We start from the raw sequence: 20,999 nt of genomic DNA on the forward strand, positions 1-20,999 counted from the left end.
TTCGACATTTTTAATTTGACCTGAAATTAAAATCTCAAAGAACAAGTGTAAAACAGAGTGCGTTATGAAAATTTGTATCAAATTACCACTATTATCCCTAGCCCCACGGTGGGCGCCAAACTGTTTACCCTAACAAAACGGATAACAATTGAATTTATATGTGGATTTAAGGATATGTGGATTAATTCAATACAAGTGATTAATGACGTTAGATTAAGTGAATGAAAGACGTAATAAATGGCCAAACCAATGATAAGGATGATTCCGAGCTCGGTTGATGGCTCGATGAGGAATCTGCCCTATATTCCAAACTTATACTTATGAAGAACTTAAGAACAAAAATAAGAACTTTGAACAACAAAGAGAATTGAAATAAATTGCCTCGCTATGCGTGTTACAATGTGTCCCATGAATAATAAGCCGATACGGGCCGAAATTCACGCTGTGATATCCGGTTGGGCACGGACATCACGACCCTTGGTTAGTCGTATGCAGCTCTTTGGTAATGCTCTCCGAAGTCTTGATCCTCGAAACGGACCCGGAAGACATGGCCCTGATACCCCCGAGGGTAGGTGTTTTGCCTGAGCCCCAATACGAGGGGCTCCTCGCTTTTACTCTGATTCATTACAGTCACGTTCCTGCTCCGTTTGACTTACCAGGAAATCGAGGTGTTCAGTGGGCCCGCTTTTATCCGTATACAGAATCCTATTTTCTATACCAGCCTCTCGTGTTGTTCTACTTCAGATAATACTTAATCTTATCGCACAATATAGCAGCAGTTAATTCCATATCTTGTTTAGCATATAATTATAAGGTTAGACGTAACAACGTTGAATCGAATCGCATTTAACTGTTACGAAGACAAATTTTAAGCATATGATTGCCAGTTAACCAATGTCTCTCCTTTAAGTCAATTCATTGTTTCAGAAAGTCTTCCAGACGCCCGGGCATGGAAAGGACACCGTATAACTAAGGTTATGGGTTATTTGTTTCACGAATTAGTTATGCAGGAATTATAAATATATAAAATAAAGAAGAATTAACCTAAATAGTCGTTCATCTAACAACTTAAACTAAAAAACTAAAATAACCAACAGATATATAATATATATGTATAATCCATATATAATAAGTGTACACCGGCTATGACTCGAACATCATCACAGTAATTTGTAGGACAACTGTATTGACAAGGTTTTAACGAAGTATATGTACAACTTTATCCGCAGAGATGGATAAATAATTAAAAGTTAGATACTGTGAATAATTTTTAATACCTCAACCAGCGTCAGACAATTTACATAAGCGCCGGTTATCTTACATGACACACGTCATGGTACTAAAAGCTTTTCCACCAATAGAGGCACAAATAGGAGAATTTATTACAATGAAATAATACCGCAGCTCTCATCTACATCCTCCAAAAGAAAACAGAGGTTCTCTAACAACCAATTTATACCAAGTGCACATTTTACCTTAGACTATTTTTAGTTCTTTAAGCCATGCAGTATGTAATGGGCATGGATCTGGTTTCCCTTCTACGATTGCCTTCTCAGAGAGTGAATAGAACCATCCGTTTCTCCATTTGAACTACAAGGGATCAGACAAACGGGATGGTTAAAACACACAATTCAAAATGTAATGTCAACTAAGAAATCCAAATTTTCTTACCTCCTTGACAGCCGTTGGAAAATGCGCAACTGCTCGGGAGTAAGCACAGAGCCTATCCTCCATGGCTTCCTCAAAAACTAGACCTTTCTCTGCAGCTGCTGCAGATGCAAGCTCAGCAATCAGTTTAGACGCCTGAAAGCAGCAAACCTAGTTAATAACATCCTCGCTCTACATTATCATCTGTATTAGCCACATACATTAAGACAGCGAAACAAGTAAAGCATCCAACTTTCAGTTCCTACTATTAATAGTGTGCTTGACTTTGACGAAAATGGCACTGACAAACCACCTTAGTTTGGAAAAAGGAGGGGGGGGGGGGGAAAGAAAATGGAGAAATGGGTGGTGCTGATTTAACCCATATCAGGTGGTATTTTGCCTTTTAATGTGGACAAGGGTGACCGGAGTAGGTATAACTAGAACAATCTAGCCCCTTTGCGTACAATGTCTAGTAGGTTTAAACAGTGGCAATATGGACTTGAAGATCCAACATTACTGTAGAACCTATTAATAGTGCTCCATTTCTATGGTTTGAACAGCAAGTATGGTAATTATAAGATAGAATCGGAGTTGATGAGCAACAAAACCAGTTTCTTTATACACTAAGGACATATAAGCCACTAATACCATGAATGTGGTTAATAAGCAGTGTTTGGTTAATTGTATTTCCGCTTGTGAGATAATCCGCGGTGTTCGGTCTAAGATGTAAACATGCTGGACTCTTAATCCTATGTAACGGAAAGTAAGCTGAAAAGTTAATTAAAGTATCAGTAGTTGCTTGAGCCATGCTATTGCTTCATACACGGAGTTTCTATTTAGGCTCCTTGCATTACTTCATACAAGGAATCTCTAACTTATGATTCACAACAGAAGTAACACAAGTCAGTGCAAGCATTGTGATCTCTGTCCCTCTCACTTCACATCTCAGCACTTTTAATTTTTTGAATTTTTTTTAACGAAAGGCGGGCCCCTACTTGGAGTTATGCAGCGAGGGTAGTTGATTGTAACAAGGTAGCACCCTGAAACATGAATGAACAAATAATGCAACTTAACCTATCAAAAAACAAATTAAAAGTGCATATGTTAAAAGGGTTTCACAAACGAGCACGAGTCACTCACCTCAGAGCGGTACTCTTTCTCAACAGCTCCTACTGTTGCTCCTGGATGACGAGCTCCAACAAGCATGAAAGCACAAATCCATATAAGCTTCTCCAGCATTTGCTTCTGAAAAGGCTCTTTGTCAAGTACCTGGTTTTTCCAGAAAAGGCAAATTATATAACAGATCTGAGTAGTGGTCTGTTGCAAGCTATATTATAAGGCACAGTGCTGAAAGAAGAATAACTTTTTGGACCTTGTCAACTTGTACGTGAAAATTTTAAGAAGAGATGCCATCTCTAAAAACTACACTTGGCGAGGTACAAGATGAAATAAATGAAAGAGGCCTACAATCAATTGCATTGATTTTATGTCACTTTCAATTTGAATTAGCAAAAGCGGTTTCCTTTCGGACCACACCGTTTACCCTTCTTCTTTATGAAATACAAGGAAAGAGGTATAATATCAATAGCATTTAGTATAAAACTGTTGATCAAGAAGCCTTCAACAGAGAAAAGTGAGTTTAGTTCATTACGGAGAAAGACAAACCGAGGCTAATGTAGGCATGTATGTTGAAGTCTTCAATATACAACACACTAAACTTAGAACAGTACATCCCTATTCCAATAAACAGGAACTTGAACATAGTCTTCTAGCTAACCGTCAATAGCATCAGAAGGGAAGTTTTCACTGCATGATTATAATGTTATGCTGAGCATACAATACCGAAGTTCATTCTTTACCTTGCAAGAGAGTCCCCCAGCATGTAATCTTGCAGCCACTGCAGATGCCCATTTTCCATAAGCTGCAGTCAATCCTTCTGGATTGGTATCAGTTTTCCCATCAGTAGGGGGCTCACCAAGCTTTGATACTGCAAAATATGCCAATACTTGGTCTGCATCACCGAGACCTTTACTTTGGAACCAAGGCTCCAGCATTCCATTTTGGAAAAATACCAAATCTGCCACATCAAGATTTATGACAGGGTCACATCATCCAGTAAAACATAAGTTAGCCCAAACCACACCCAAAAGGAAAATCAGAAAAAGGAAATAGTACATTAACAATACAACACAATAAATACGCCTCAATCCCAAGGAAGTTAGCATCAGGTATATGAACACACTATTCATATCACTCCATTTACATAAAAATAAACTACTTAATAATAAAAATAAAAAGCAATACTAAAAGTTCTCTACATTTTCTGTTGGCATATTAATATTTCTTTCAAATCTACTAAAGACTCCTAGAAATATTGGGCAATACACCATCAATGCATGAGGGAAAAAAAAAACAAATTTATCACATCAACAATACTACTATTAACAACAGAAATTTCTGCAGCGCCTAAGCTTAGCTTCAATCAAAAGTCATAGATATTAACAACTATAGCATAACACCTTAGAACGAAATTATCGTGTTGTACATAGTAAACAAAACTACTGAAATGTACTAATGGGGAAAATAAACTATACTCTTCTGTTATTCTTTCAATTTTGAATTTTTTATTTTACACTTGACAATATTATTTATAGTCACACAAATTTTTATTACTTGTTTTTATAACATGTTTCAAAAATCCTTGAACTCCATGCTCAATCAAACAATAATACAGAGTAACACTATAGTAAGGGGAAGTCCAGCATACCGCTCCAACGAGATTTAGGAGTAGCTTCAAGTACAGCTTCAAGATCATCATTCCTAGTACAAACCAAAATTGGACCAACAAAATCAACGGGAACAGGTTCACCCCTTTTAACCAAAACATCATCTCCATTACCCAAATCTTGTAAAGCTCTTCCCACACGTCCACCTCCGACTATGATGGCGGGAGCTACTTTTGTTGTGGTGCCAGTAGCCATGTTAGCTGAGGTGGATAATGATGCTCCAATTTTGAAATTGAGGTTGATTCTTGAAATGGGTTTTGTGTAGTGGTGCCAAAATGTTGAGCTAGAGAGTGTGACAGCGTTCACCATTGCTGCCTTCATGTTGCACAGTTTTTGGGGCCATGGGTTTTTCCTTTCTAAAGTATTAATGGAAAATGGGTCAAGAAGAGAGCCACTCGTTTTCACTTATGATCCAGAATTTTTATCACTTTATCAGTGGCGTAGCCCGTAGGTGGTAGAAATTGGATCCGGTTTGATGAAAATCCTGACGGGCATGTATCCGGATTGCTAGTTCTTGGGTTTGGTAATGGACTGGAAATTATTGGGCTTCGTTAGCTGAAGGCCCAATTCGACCTGGGTTTTCTGGCGGACCATTTTGCATAAATAGCCACTTTTATGGCCGCTATTCAAAACATGATCACAAATTAAAAATTAGTGCAACTTTAGTCATATATGACCACGTTTTAAAGAGCAGCTAAGTTACCAAACAAAAAAAAAAGAGAAGCTATAAAAGTGACTATTTGTGCATGAATACCAATAGCATCAGTGACAAATCCTGCATCCAAAATAGCCGCCAATATAGTGCACACATACAATTCATTGACAGGCTCTCCCTCAGAACAATAGCTAAAGAGTTCGATACTACCATTTGAATATGAAATTACATGTAGCTTACGATTTTGAATAGTAATACCAGTGAACTCTCCGTCATATTTTTTTTTAACCGAGCGGCATAGATCAATGATTCAATTGATGAGTTCAATTTTCGAGATTTTTGGCCTTATATTGAGATTTTACGCTATGTTGATTTTCTACATCTTTCATAAATTCCACTAATTTAAATTAGTTATGCTTTTTACGTGATATCTTCATTCTTATAGCCTGTTTGGCCAAGTTTATTTTTGGGCTAAAAGTACTTTTTTTTTTTTTTGCCAAAAGCACTTTTGGCCAAAAATTGAAGTGTTTGGCCAAGCTTTTGAAAGGAAAAAAGTGTTTTTGAGGAGAAGCAGAAGCAGTTTTTGAGAAACAGGAAAAAGTAACTTCTCTCCAAAAGCACTTTTTTAATAAGCACTTTTGAAAAAAAAAATACACTTAGAAGCAGTTTTTAAAAGTTTGGCCAAACACTAATTATTGTTCAAAAGTGCTTTTCAAATTAATTAGCCAAATACAAACTGCTTCTCACCAAAAGTATTTTTTTTAAAAGTACTTTTGAGAAAAGCACTTCTCCAAATAAGCTGATTTTAGAAGCTTGGCCAAACATGTTATTAATTTACTAATATAACATACTCTGTTTATCAGAGGCGGATCTAGAATTTCTAGAACATGGATGCACCACTAAAGAAAGGAGGAGGAAAAAGTGTAAAGCTGGAATTGATACGTGTTTCTTTGAGTAAATAATTAAGTATTGAACCAAGTGCACTATTTATGAGCATGGGTACCAATTTATAATATTTGACCAATTCTAAAAAATACATAAATAAAATACCTAGTTTGATGGAAGAGCCATGGGTTCATCTGCCCCATAATTAAGGCTATAGAACCGCCCCTCATGTTTATAATCAAACTAGTATAAAACCCGTGCGATACGCGGATAATTTGACAGAATATTAATCTTATAAAATTATGATCTAATATATCATATTATTTTAATAAATATTAGTTATTATTTTATTATTTAATGTAGTGTCCACAAATATAACAAAATCAAAGAATACACATCATATAGTAATCGAATAAATTATTTATTCCTTGTTTATTCTTTATTAATTTATCAATTGGCTTAATATTTTGATACTATTTCTCTTTTAATATAATATAAGTAAATATTTTTATTTTTTTACACTTATGTTATTTTGTTATCAATAATTTTCTAGTGTTATATATTAATTAATTATAAAATTAATTAATATCCCGCTCTTTTCATACATTCTTTTCTACGGTAATATTTGATTAATTTTCTTATTTTGTATTTCACTGAAAATTTAAATAATATAATTTTCTTTTAGTAAAATATAATTTTGAATTCATCAAAAATATAAAGAGATAAGCCTTTTATTATTTTTTATAAAAAATATACTAATAATGTTAATAATTAATAATTTGTGTTTTATATATAATATATTATCTTATGTATAATATCCTAATAGTTTCTTTATATTTTTGTATTTTTCATTATGGAATTATGAGTTCTATTTATTAGCTAAAATTTCCTACATGAGAAATTTAATTAATATATATATATATATATATATATATATATATATATATATATATATATATATATATATATATATATATATATATATATATATATATTTATATTTATATATAGCTTGATTTATTTTTTTAGTATTCTTCCTTTATGAATATTTGTTTATTATGATTTAGTTATGTGTATATGTACAACTTTTCTCATAATAATTCTAATTATAAGTCTTATATTTTTATATTTTCCCATAAATTTATATTTTATTTATTTATTTATTGTTCCTTGCTTATATAATTGTATTATCCATTACTTAATATTATTAAATTGACATATGAATGTTTTAAAAATTACGACTTTAGTATAATAACTACTCCCAAAATTGAATTGAAAGTTTTTTTATTTCTTTATTTTCGTTTGTTTATTTTAAAATAATTTTAAAACTCGAACTTGAAAGTACTCCCCAATTTGAATAGGCAACTTTTTATTTTTTAAATTTTATTTTTTATTCTAAAATAGTTTTTTCAAAAAAACCTACACTTATCGTCTTTTGATTTTTTACTTCATTCAAAAAGATGTTATTTTATTATTTTGTGTAAAATGTATCAATATCTTTAATATTGTTTTCTACATTATACGAAATAAGAAATTAAAAATTTCTTATATTTTATTTTCAATATAAAGTTTTGATTTATATATTTTTTACTATGTTGTTTGTAATTATTTCATTATTATATACCTTTTATTTTGTGTGAATCGATAATGACATGCGAGACTAATATTGTTTTTATGACTTTATCTATATACAAAATCTCGAAATGATATAATCTAATAAGAATATTAAAGATTGTGTATTTTAGCTTTTAATTTTTTTTAGCATTCCAAATTATCTATACAAATCTATAATATAGATATAGATTAAATTTTGTCATAAAATCTACTTAAATTTAGCCTTTAAAGTGCGAAGTAGCAGTTTCTCTCTATGACACTTGACTTGGCCTCATGCTTCACTATCACTCTTTTAATATAATATATGAAGTTAAATTATGTGTGGGTAACTTCCAAATAAATAATATAAAGGTTTCAAAGTAAATAATTTTAATATATAAAAATAGTTATTTTTTTAAAATTTTAAATTTAATAATAAACTTATATAAAATTTATTATTTTCACGATATGCAGTGGGATAAATTTTAGATCAAATTCAAAATTATTAGTATTATTATTATTATTATTATTATTATTATTATTATTATTATTATTATTATTATTATTATTATTATTATTATTATTATTATTATTGTTATTGTTATTGTTATTGTTAATTAATGATGATTAGAGAAAAATAAATGAAAACAAAAAAAGTGATAAACATCCAAATTTTAATTTGAATAGAGTTGAAAGCTACTCTAATCTTAACATATAGATTCAAATTTTTTATCTTTCCTTCAAAAATAATAAAAATTGTAATTGTTTCTAATTTAAAATTATAGTTAGATTTTATTAAGTATGAAACTTTAAATATCCAATATTAATTTTTTATTGGAAAGAAACTCCTCCTCAATTAGAATTGAGATTTTTTTAGTTTTTTATTTTAGTTTTTTTGTTGTTCACAATACTTCATTTTTCTAAATTTATCAATAATATATCTGTGTATTAGTTATTTAATTTATTTTATTTTTATAAATTAATTCAAAGTTAAAATATCCTAATATTATCTCTGTTTTCATCTTTGTAAATTTTTTCTTCTATAATATTATATTAGTTTTTTTCATTTTGAATTTTACATATAATCGAAACACTATCATATTTAAATTATAATTTTGATTTAAAAAAAATATAAACAGATAAGTAAGTTTACTATTTTGTCATAAATCTACTAATATTTTCAAAAAATATATTTGTAGTATTTTGTAGATATAGACTACCATATTAGGAAGAAACTACTCCCCAATTTGAATTGACAGTTTTTTTTCTTCTTATTATTTTCGTTTTTATCTTAGAATAATTTAAAAAGTCCAAATTTGTTAACTCAAAGAGAGTAACTAATTATTAACAACACATAATGCATAATTTAATTTTTTTTTTAAACTTTAATTTTTTTTAAAAAAATTAATTATTACCTAACCTAATTAATTTTATCCTAAATTGCCAAATGGCCTATTGTGAGGTTGCCGTTTTACTTAATGTGAAGGTTTTTCCTCTCCTTTTAATAATGTGATGAAATACTCGTCTTAGACACGTAAGTGTGATCATTAACCGAATATAAACTACTCTATAAATTATGCGTAATTCTATCATTGAATCAGAAAATGTTCCTAGCGAAAAGTGAAAAAAGGTTATGATGACAGTCACATAATGCAAATGAGCCGTCATTTTCTTGATCATCAAAAGTTCCAAAAAAGGCAGAAAGGGAATAATTGCTAAATTTACAAAATCACAGGATATCTGCAGCTGAATTTATACTAAATGCTTCATAAATTTGTTTCAGACATACGTACGGACCTAGTATTCAAATTGCTTCGCGCTATTTTCAGCAACCGACAAAAGTCCGGCGATGGGCCCACAACTACGCCGTCTATTGGGGAAACACATGGCATCCTAAGACAAGACAAGACGCAATCAAGTTCCTTATTTTACCGTTGGAAATTTTATCTAATTATGAACCAATTCCAACGTTTAAATTGCCCAACACAGTTGCCAATGCCCCAAATTTTCAAATTCAAATTTCTGTTGATACCATCAATAACATTGGCTGCAAACACAAGATAAAGCATATCTAACCACTACACCTCTTTTAAAGCCTTACCCACTTAAAAAGCACAAATAAAGTCTAGCCTTTTCTTCACAAATTTAACTTATATTCGGTCTGCTTTAAATTTATACGAACATATTTTATTTTGGTCCATGCCAAAAAAATAATGCATCTCCTTATTTGGAAGCAATTTATATTTATGCAATGATCTATATCTATACAAAATATATGTGTCTCATTTTAAACCATAAGTTCGAAAGTATTTTCTCTTTTCTTAAATTTCATGCCCAGTCAAATGTGTTCACATAAATTTAAACGAAAAGAGTATATAATAACAATATAAAAATTCAACAAAATAGTCTAAAAATAACTAAATGAGATAAGTTACATGAAAAATAAGACAGTTTATACAACAATATAATGATAGTCAAAGGCGGATGTAGTGCAAACGTTATAGGAACATCAGAACCTAGTTACTACAGCTTAGACCTATATATGTATTAAAACTTTATTAAATAAGTACGAATGTATAGATTTCGAACCGTGTATATCAAATAGATTGCGATAAAATTTCAAATTCGAACCCATAAAATTCAAATTATAGGTTGGTCTTCCTGATTATTTCCACCAAGTTAAATCCTTTTCCCAAAGTGCTCTACAACAGAGCAAGAAACCTTTATATAACTAGATCCAACTTTGCCTTATTGACACTTGCTGTTCTGCTCTTTCCAAATTCGGTTATTTCATATCTCACACAAAGACCAAAATGTCTGGCTTCAAGAAAATTCCAACCCCTCTTCGTTCTTCAAATTCATACAATTCCTTTTATGATAATCCCTTGACTGAGCTCAGACAAAACCGAAGCAGCAGCAGTGGCAGTGGCAGCACTATAGGAGAAGCATTGGGTGTTCATTTGCTCCAGAACCAACTAGTTATCTCTGATAACAAAGAGAATGAGACACCAAATAAACCTGAAAAATCCAATCTTTTTGATAAAGAAAATGCTTTACCACCGTTTGATTGGACTAATAAGGTTGTGAATAAAGAGTCTGATTTGAAAGACTCGGTTTTGAAGCCATCTTCACTTCAGTTATGTATACAAAAAAATGAACCAGAATCTAAGATTGGGTTGAAAATTTGGGAACATGCGGATACAGAGACGCCTAATTCTGCTAACATTTGGGATTATTCTGATTCTGAAGCTGCTCCAGCTTCTTCTTGGTCTACACTTCCAAATAGGTTCAGTTTTACCTCTGTTGTTGCTTAAACTTATGAGTTAGGCTTATTATTGATTTGTAGACGACAACTACAACGACATACCTAGTGTAATCCCACATAGTGGGGTCTTGGAGGATAGTGTATATGCTGACATTACCTCTCTACTTTGTGGAGATAGATAGAGAGGCTGTTTCCGGTACATCCTGCTCAAAACAAATTTAACATTTTTTGTAGACGAAATTAACATTTTTTTTTTTCCTTTTGTGCTTTTTGCAGGTCATTGTTGTACAGGCCTTTGCCTATAGATATTGGAAGATGTACATGTGTCATAGTGAAGGAATCATCTTCAGAAATCCGGGATGGAGGGACTTTTTACTCACTTTATACTAATGTAAGGCTCTTTTACACTTTTTTTAAGTTTATAGAAACGTGTAGTAATTAGCATTATCTGCTATTCAGTGCTTGATCGTAGTTCCTTGTTGAGTTGATATTCAGATATGCTTTATCTTGTGTTTAAGTAGCACGTTACAGTTAACTCCAAATTTCAAATATAGAGGAATTGGATGAATTTTCCTTAAGTAGGGAGACAATAAGACCATAAGATTTCTCAAGTACAGAAGGCAATAGTAGAAAGAGAATAAATGAGACAGATTTTACACCAATTTAACCTAAAAGAAGACAAAGATTCATTTTTTTTTTAATCTCAATCAGACTATAGTTTGTCTTATCATAGAGTTCGCCTTGTATCCTTCCCTTAGTATCATATCCGTGCTAACTCTGTTACTCACTCCAGTTTATGGTTAGTTCATTGAAAGATTAACCAACCATGAAATTGATCTGTATCACATTTGTATACATTTGTGCATATATATGCTTTTGTAGTACCTATTAGCTTTGATGTCAGTTATCTGGTACTGCGTTTTTATATACATATTGGCAGTACGTATTATTGTTGCTCAAGTTCCTATTTTAGCTACTCTGATGAGTTTGTGCGAAGATCACCTGTGTTCTTTTGATCTTGTATGTGGTTTCTTTGACACGGATCTTATACTTCTATAGGAAAAGGGAAATATATTGGGGCAGGGAATCTAGGTAGCTTAATAGCATTTTACACAACTATTACCAGAGAAATATGAATATTATGAAACAAGATAGATATTTATATTGTCATGCTATATAAATTTTTATAACAGATTTACTTATAAGGTAGTAGAAATCAACACCTAATTATGTCTCTACCAATGACAACAGACATGTGGATTTAAATACAGATTCCAAATTTCCATTAAGGTATCTAGCCATCTGCCACAAATTGGATAATGTTAACTAAGAGTTTGCTAGGATTATTGTATAGTCAAAAGGTACTGGATTCTTTGGAAAATGGTTGTCACTATACATATCAGAGATTTTCTATGTAAGAATGGTTATTGCTTTCTCTTCTCCTTGTATCACTGAGCATCAGGCAGATCTTGAATTTTCTACTAGTCAATGGAAGCAAGAATCTCTTGGCGCATGTGCACACTCTTATGCTTGACTTGAAAATTCTTATTTGTGATGTTACATTTTTGGAAGTACTTATTTTGACAATGATTTCTCTTATCAATCTCGTTGAAAATTCTGTTACTGCATGCCATCCTTTGCTAAGCTGTTTGACATCCACCCTTCAACATTTGTGATACTTACTGCTTTCTATGGAGTTATTATACAGTTGTTCATGATTGCAATGAACTATCAATCTGAGTATAAGGAATCGACACCATCGGTTCATGTCTTAACATTTCTTTTTAATCAAAGACAAGTTCAAATGTGTTTATATCACCCAATACTTGTATTTTTGTCTGACAGCTTCTTTCTTCCACTCCTGAAAGCTGGTCAAAATTTCAACATGAATTTTATCTTTTGCAAGTTTTTCCTCTTGTCACTTGAAAATTTTCTATTCCAAACTAATTTGCTGTCACCCAAATTCTCCTCAGAAGCATTGTCACCAGTATTATTCAGAGCTTTAATCAGTTAACATGCTTGTCTACTTTCAGCTTATGATTTATGACTTCATCTTTTGATGTCTACAAAAGATTTTATTTGCTTAAGGAAGAGAGCAGCAGGGTTCTGTGCATAGTTGAGAGTTATGCTATTAGAGAACCTGCTTAACTGATTTCTGAACCAGAGTGTATTATCAGAACATTGATATATTTACTGATATCTATTTCCTGTGACTTATTTAATAACTGAAGGAGGGCCACGGACGTCAGAATCGGAAACTTGCCATAGCCCATTACAGAAGGCGTGGTGGAAAATCTGAGTTTGTAGTTGCGCAAAATACAAAGGGGTTATGGGGAAAATCAGAGGATAGTTTGATTGGACATGTAACTGCTAATCTACTGGGTTCAAAATACCACATATGGGATCAGGTAAACTTCCTTTCAACACTATCATGAGATTATGAGATAAGAAACCCGGGGTTTAATGGAATCATTCCAAGGACACGCGCATGCTATCTAACTCTTGCAGCATAACCAATTTATTTCAGGGCCGTCCTAATTCTGTAACCAAACAGTCAAAATTGCTAGGCGTTGTAACGTAAGTTTTTATCTGTAGTACACAAAACTGCCACAATATTCCAGAAAGTGGCACTCAGACCATAGTAATAAAAGTATCTTTAAGGTTTTTCTCACCTTGTTGTCCACAGATTCATGCCTACCATCGCAACCTGGACTGGGAGCTACCGAAGGATGAAAGCATGCATACCAAAACACCAGTCAATGCAGTTGAAGAGTACAACTCAGGTGAGGACTGTTGCCAAAAAAGATAACAGGACAATTTAAAAAACAAAATCAGTAGTCAGAGCGAGCTAATTTAATGCTCTATATACAGCACATCAATGGACTAACCACGGATTGGGAGGAGCATATGGACAAAGTGAATCAGCTCTTTTCAAAGATTCCACATTACAGTAAGGTACATTAGTTGGCAATATCCGTTTGAAATTTATGAGTTCACTCCTCGTTTAAGCATCTCATATGCAATTATTTGTTACATGTAGGTGTCAAGACAGTATGAGTTAGATTTTAGAGATAGAGGAAGAGCAGGACTCAGAATCCAGAGCTCAGTTAAGAACTTTCAGCTGACTTTGGAGGTACTGAGTTCATTAGAGAACCTTAACGATAGAAAAATATACAGAAATTTTAAACTTCCAGCAAACACTAATATTTGATAGTTGTTTATTTATGCCTTTAACTGTTTGTTTTATGATTGTTACTAGAAGAACGGAAGGCAGACGATTCTACAACTTGGTAGAGTGGGGAAAGCTAAGTATGTGATGGACTACAGGTATATATACTCTATCTAGTTCAATTCAACAGCTGGAAAAGTATCTCAACGAGCAATCAAGTAATGCTAATAACTTGATTTTATGCTGGTATATAGGTATCCATTGACAGGTTATCAAGCGTTTTGCATATGTTTGGCTTCTATTGATTCAAAGTTGTGCTGCACGCTGTAAATGGAAATTCTGGAGCCTTTTGTTGTTCAACCTCTGAACAGCAAGTCATTGAATTGACTAAGTGTGTTCTGCAATTTTTTCTCTAAGGCATATAACGTGAAGTGGAATAGGAATGTTATGAACGAGATAGAAGTATCGTTATTCATTTGCTCTGCTTGTTAAGTAATTCCTTAATGCACATGTGATGGAAAATTTTGTACATTAATATGCCTGTGCAAACATCTAACTTCATCAACTTACATGCCTCATTTTTTGACATTTGATAATTCGTATAGCATTGTGGTACTCCCACAACTATAATATTGCATGACAATAATGCAATACTTTCTTGACTTATGCAAGATGCAACTCTTGTATTAGGAAGGGATTCTCTGTGGGTAGTCTGTATTGGATATTCGAAAACCGACTAAACCGATCGAATCGTATCGCACCAAATCGATTTTTAGGTTTCTTTTAAAGAAATCATAGGTTTTTATATAAATCTATAACCGCATCGATAATTAGGTTAGGTTTTTTATTTTATAAAAATAAACCGAAAAAATACCGAACCGTACTGAATAAATTTTACATATGAAAAATATATTCATATAGTAAGTTTAAAAGTAATAATGCATTAAATTTTTCTTTGGGCCTTGGAATTATAAAAATTGTTACAAGCCAACAAGTAATTAAACTCAAAATACTAATTCCTAAAACTTATTATGCTACTTCTAATTAAACTAAGTTATTTCAAGTATCTTAGCAAGACACAATATTCTAGCGAATAGCGATTATGATTATCAAACTACTATGTATTGAATATGTTTCATTTCATATAATTTAGATTTATCTTTTTGAATATTTAATCTTATATAGACTTTATTCTTGAGTCCTAACTTGGTTAATATATTTCCACTTGTGTGATTTATATTTTCTTTGCCTTTGCTTGATTTCTTTTAAGTTGTTGTAGAATAGTTGATGAATCTATACTCTAGCCATCTTTTATTTTTTTTAATTCATCACCCTTTAAACAGTAAAAATGTCTAGAGAGTTTTGCTACGTCCTATAAAAGAACGTATGTTATTGCATTCTACTTCTGCTGGTGAATTTTACATGATATTTAAAAAAATATCAAAAATTAACAGAATCATACCGATATCGAAGAGAAACCGACATGATTGGGACGGTTTCGAAAAGTCTAATTTTGGTTATACATAATAGAATAACCGAAAAATTGGTATGGTATAAATTTTATAAAATAACCGGCCGAACCGAACCATTAACACGCCCATAATGGCACTTTCAACAAGACTAGAGTTATGCCTGGTCAGTCTATTATGAGATTATGATGTGGTAAGTAAGATGCCAATTTCCAACGTACAGCAAGCTAAATTGGCGGTGACCAACTTCAATATGAATGGTAACATTATAGCCAAATGGGTTTGTTCTCTTAGAACTATATTTACAGGCATTTAATTTGTGATGAGACTTAAATGAATATATGAGTTAAAGCCTGGATGTGTAAATGTAGAAAAACATGAAAAGGAAGAAAACACTCAAATTCCGAACAAACACGCATACTTATGCAGATACTATCTTAATTACTGAATGAATCTTAAATCAGACCAATATTTCCAGTAAAATAATTAAAAATCTCAAAGCTATATTATGATTCAAAAAACCTTCACCATAAAAGGAGATTGATGAAGTTGTATACAGACGACACAAAAGTTCAACAATCAAATAGGAATACATAATTCTAATAGTGTGCTGGGCTTCAAGTGGCAACAGTCCTATTATTATTGTAAAACTCATACCTAATCAAAGAATGACCATCGCTTCTATCTACACTGATGAGCCAAATACAATATTGCCAAGAAAATAAATAATAACAGTCCATAAATAAAATACTGAAAAAATTATCCTCATTCTCTCCTCTCCTCTTGAAAGAAAAAATCATTTTAAAGGAAATTATATGGTTTGATTTTCCTTTTTTCCTTTTTTTTTTAATGTTGCCTACCCAAACTCTCCTTAACTTAAAACAATATTCACAAATAATCTGTATATCTCACGTCCACAGTTATTAATTAATACTTCTATGTTCCTTTGGGTGAGCTCGCTAGCTATCAAGTTCACACTGAAACATATTGGGCGATGCAAAAGAACCCAAGTCACCAAAAATAACGTCATGCTCCTCAATAAAGCTACTAGACTCTTGGCAATCAAAGTAAGTCTGAATATCATCGGGGAAGCTCCGCCGTGGCCTATCCGGCTCCGGTGGCGTCTCCGGACAGTTAGCTGCCGATGTTCTTTCAAGCATTTCCTTGAACTTGGAAGATTGCAACAAAAGCCCTAATGCAGATGAAGCCGTGGCGCCGACAGCTGGACATGGCAGCGCTACGGCTGTTGCATCTGAGTTCGAGGTTTGTTGTTGTTGTTGTTGCTGTTGGAGGAAACTAAATTCCATCTCCTCCTTGGTGTTAGGCATGGAATGAATGTCGTCAGCGTTAGGGTTAGGGTTTGGTTCAGTATTGTCACTAGGGTTGTTAATGGTAGTAATATTATTAGTTTGGTTGGAGGGACGCAGCCATTTGATATAACGGCTAAGGTCAAAGTTTGTAACTGCGTTTAACCCACGATATTCTATAGCTGCCATATCATAGGCTGTTGCTGCTTCCTCCTGAGTAGCTGCATGTGATCGTTGCGGAATCAGAAATTTTAATAAGGAAATTCAAAAAAATATGCAAAAACATCATACTTGATATTCGAACCTATATCCTAAAGTAATTTTCGAATCACATTTATAACTATAGTAGAAGTTTATACATATGTACATTAAAAAATATTTTTACCCAAATTGGCAGGCAAAAGGGATTTTGTTAAACCCCATATCAATAGGTAGCTCTGTGCTTGCATGCGATTTTACCTTCCCAACAATTAAAAAAGCGCGAGGGAGGAGAAAAAGAAAGACGTGATGTTGAGGGGTATTTTTGGGAATGATCCGATTATAATATACGTATTTAATTCTAGAAACTTATTTGCATTAGAAATTGGGTGAGATGTTGAAAAATGAAGACATGGGGCATGTGTTATGAAATCTTAAATAGTCGCAGACCTAGCAGTTGAAAGTTGGTGATCTATATACCCAACAACCAACTATATTCAATTCTTTTTCCTTGCCTAATCTAACTTCTTAGCTGTTTTTCCTCACTTATTTGACTTATTTTTTGCTTCCATGCCAATGATTTTTACGGCTACAGTAACTAAAAGAGGCCCTCAATTTGTAACTAAACATAATTGTTATTCATTTGGCAATATTAATACTGACAAAGAAGTACATGGTAACGACTACATATAGTGACATGTGGCAATCATCATGCTTATTTCTTAAGTGCAATTAATAATAGGGGCAAATGCTTTTGAAAACGATGTCTTTGTAAGGTTGTTTAGGTAAGCGACCAAAATATAGTATTAATTTTGGAGCACTACCCTCAACTTGCCAAACTTATTTAAACTGTCTGTCTTTCCTATCTGACACTTTTCATTTAAGCCGGAAACATCAATTTAGGAGGAAGGACTAAATTTTTGTTTTTATTTTTTGCTTTTTGGGTTTTCTACCAAAATGATGAGGGGGTTGGGTTAAAATGGTAAGAGACAACACAGTAAATATATAGAAAACACAAAATAGTAAATATATAGAATACAACTTTAATTAATAGGAAATACATACTAGTAAGAATCTCCTACGTACCATATGTTCCGAGGTAGAGATATTTGTTGCCAAACACCCTTCCAATGCGAGCCTCCCATCTTCCATTATGGTGGTGTCTAAAATCAAAGGTAAATTATACTTTGAAGAAGATCACCATTAAACACGTAATAGATTTCAGTATAAATATCCCAAGAATGTGATCTCATGGTCAATGAATTGAAGACTAAGGTTTAATTATATCCTAGCAAAGACAACAATATGTGATTTCTTCCTATCTGCCTAAATATTAATGGGCATAATTACTTGGTACTTGTGATGGTAAGAGACACCAAGTACCCTGTATAATAGTAAATGTGCGAGCAAGTTAATTCGTACACCAACATTATCAATATGTGTATATAATAGAATTCAACTCTTCTTGTGATGAACTACATGCGAGTTGATGAACTTGGAGTGTTACAAGTACATGGATGGAAGAAACGTGAAGCATTTAAGAAGAGACCAAAGTTGTTCAACGTAACAATAGGACATATTTAGATGCCACATTAGCATGAAGGATGGGAAGGGGAGAAGACTCCATAACAGTGCATGGTAGAAACTAGAGAGGCAACATGGGCATCCTAGTACAACTTTTGACATTTTTAAGCTTCATTTATTATGTTTTACCCCCCACCCACCCCCAACTCAAAAATTATTCCCTTTATTCCTCCCAACAGTTCGAATCTATATCCTTGGACTTGCCAAGAATATCTTCTTTTTCCTTCTTCCCTCTTTTTTTTTGGGTGGGGAGGGGAGGAAGGAGGGGGTGACCAGCTTGTAGCTTTAATAAAATGCAGCATTTTTAGATCACGAACATTTTTGCGGCAAGTATTAAGGTCAAACATTTATCGAGGATACTCTAAGCTGAGGCATAAGTACTAGTAGTAATTTAATGGTTCGTAGCTGTGGAAAATAATGGTACGATACTTAATTGACATAAGGAGCTACACGTTCTCCATCAAATGATTTTGTACTGAGCATTCAGTGTATATATCAAGAAATTTAATTTGTACTTGTGCTATGAAAATGAACATTTAGTTTTTCTCTAAGATGTGGATTAATTACCTTGCTACGCCTCTATATTTTGATACTCCCCTGGAAAAACCACTGCTTTTTCTGCGAATATATATCATGAATACAAAATTTTCTTTTATTAGCTAAGGGAAAATTGAAGAAGAAGTTAATGATTCTCTTCTTTTTCCCGGAAAGCAGCATGTACCTTCTCAAAGAACCAATATATTCTTCTTTTGATTGAGCTTCCATTTCCTTTAGCTCTTTTTCGTATGTCGACACCTATATTATTTTTAAAATAAAAGATTATGATTAGACAGGTTTTAAAATCTACATTAGCAAGGAAATCAATAAGAAAAACACAAGATAGAAGTCCAGATTAATTACGGGGAAATTAAGTATTGTATCTTGACCCCAATACTTCAACGCCGCCAAATCATATGCATGTGCAGCTGCTGCTTCATCATCGTAAGCCCCTGAGAAAAATTAAAATTCAGAAAAAAAATCCATTGAATTCAAAATATCAGTTGTAAGTTACTGTAAAGGTGACATTTGCGATGTATGTACTATGTTATTAAATTGGTGGGCCTTGCGTCGGCAAAGGCTTAATGTGAAAATGATTTATTCATGATAATATTGAAAAAAATTACAATGATAACGATAGAAACTTACCCAAATAAACTGCATTTTAATCGGATTTTGTGATAAGCACGATTTGCACCAGGCAACCAAAGTATAGACGCCAAAACAAAAAGGAAACTTTCCATCAATAAAATGTAGTTCAACAACATCATATCTAATAACTGATCTCTAAATAGGTCACTAACCAAAAAAAATAAAAATTAAAAAAAAAAAAGGTAAGAAGGAAAAAAAATGTTGAACCTTGTCTTCCTTTTTTGTTCTGAGTTTCGTTCCAGCAATTTTTATCCCATAAATGAGCTTCATATCGGCCCGTCCAGCGGTGCCTATCAATGATCAGCACATTAGTGTGAAATAAATGAAATTAAATAACGCCATTAAAAGAAAAAAAAATAATTTTAGAGAAAATATATAATACCGAGTGACTCCTCTGTAAATGGAGCTACGTTGTGGAGGAGAATCTCTGGGAACACTCTTTCGTGTTCGTTTCGCTTTGCCAATGGCATTGCCATCACTTTTATTACTAGACGAAGAAGTAGTAGCAGCAGTAGTAGTAGTACCATTCTTCTGATTCGACTTTGAGGTTTTCGCCATGAAAAAAATTGTATAGAAAAAACAGAGCTTGTTTAAATTAGGAATGAGTCCTCCAATAAGAAAGGGGAATGGGATGGGTATTTATATATATATGAATAATGATACAAAAAGTGGAGTAATATAATAAGGGAAGATTTAATTTGAAGAGAATGATCGAGGAAAAAATAAGGTGGCAAAATAGAGGAGGAAAGCCGGCGGATGAAATGGTGGTTTTATGGATTGCCGTCTCGTCTCTTATAAGGCAGGCGAGGCTCTGTTTTGTGTGTTAGCTATTTTGTGCTTCTTCTAATTTGTTTTCACTACTGTTCCTTTGCCCTTTCTTTTTCTCTCTGTTTTATTTGTGTGTATATTCTTCAGATTGATTTGGCCTTTCCGCTTTTTCTGCCTCGATTTATATATCCTTTTACTCAATCAGACTTTCCTATTCCTATTCCTATTTAATTCTTTCTTTTCTTCCTTTTTCCTATTTTACTTTTTTCGTACCCCTCCCTAGTTTTAGGTTAACATTAGATGCAGCAATTTAGTTAAATAAAAAATCCTCCCTCCTATATTTTCCTTATTACTAATATATATTCATGGTCGATAAAAACTTTTTCCCATCAGGTATATATTCCAACCCGATGAATATATCAGGTCTTCATTATACTGTTATCATTAAATTATAATTAATTGATATATATTCTCACATTAATTTT

The 20,999-nt window shown here is 32.7% G+C and overlaps 3 protein-coding genes across 4 annotated transcripts; 1 reads left to right on the plus strand and 2 right to left on the minus strand.

Annotated features, from left to right (window-relative positions):
- Positions 1-1,255: 1,255 nt before the first annotated feature.
- Positions 1,256-4,845, minus strand: LOC107781539 (uncharacterized). The gene is made up of 5 exons (XM_016602263.2): positions 4,415-4,845; positions 3,507-3,724; positions 2,788-2,916; positions 1,672-1,803; positions 1,256-1,590 (listed from the first exon to the last, which is right to left on the minus strand). The coding sequence occupies exons 1-5, from the start codon at positions 4,752-4,754 to the stop codon at positions 1,477-1,479; spliced, it is 933 nt and encodes a 310-aa protein (XP_016457749.1). The 5' UTR covers positions 4,755-4,845; the 3' UTR covers positions 1,256-1,476.
- A 5,326-nt stretch (positions 4,846-10,171) lies between these two features.
- Positions 10,172-14,565, plus strand: LOC107781525 (tubby-like protein 8). Of its 2 annotated transcripts, none has more exons than XM_016602252.2 (9): positions 10,172-10,852; positions 11,108-11,222; positions 13,063-13,239; positions 13,359-13,408; positions 13,518-13,614; positions 13,703-13,786; positions 13,872-13,964; positions 14,094-14,158; positions 14,255-14,565. In XM_016602252.2, the coding sequence occupies exons 1-9, from the start codon at positions 10,380-10,382 to the stop codon at positions 14,328-14,330; spliced, it is 1,230 nt and encodes a 409-aa protein (XP_016457738.1). In that variant the 5' UTR covers positions 10,172-10,379; the 3' UTR covers positions 14,331-14,565. The 2 variants fall into 2 exon arrangements, with proteins under 2 accessions (XP_016457738.1, XP_016457730.1); XM_016602244.2 differs by having other exon boundaries at positions 10,176-10,852; positions 14,091-14,158.
- Positions 14,566-16,211: 1,646 nt separating this feature from the next.
- Positions 16,212-20,620, minus strand: LOC107781518 (AP2-like ethylene-responsive transcription factor At1g16060). The gene is made up of 7 exons (XM_075251467.1): positions 20,129-20,620; positions 19,954-20,036; positions 19,459-19,547; positions 19,280-19,353; positions 19,126-19,176; positions 18,061-18,137; positions 16,212-16,997 (listed from the first exon to the last, which is right to left on the minus strand). The coding sequence occupies exons 1-7, from the start codon at positions 20,302-20,304 to the stop codon at positions 16,429-16,431; spliced, it is 1,119 nt and encodes a 372-aa protein (XP_075107568.1). The 5' UTR covers positions 20,305-20,620; the 3' UTR covers positions 16,212-16,428.
- Between the last annotated feature and the right edge of the window lie 379 nt (positions 20,621-20,999).

The sequence above is a fragment of the Nicotiana tabacum genome, chromosome 4, assembly GCF_000715075.1.
Source record: "Nicotiana tabacum cultivar K326 chromosome 4, ASM71507v2, whole genome shotgun sequence".
In the NCBI taxonomy this organism is placed as follows: domain Eukaryota; kingdom Viridiplantae; phylum Streptophyta; class Magnoliopsida; order Solanales; family Solanaceae; genus Nicotiana; species Nicotiana tabacum.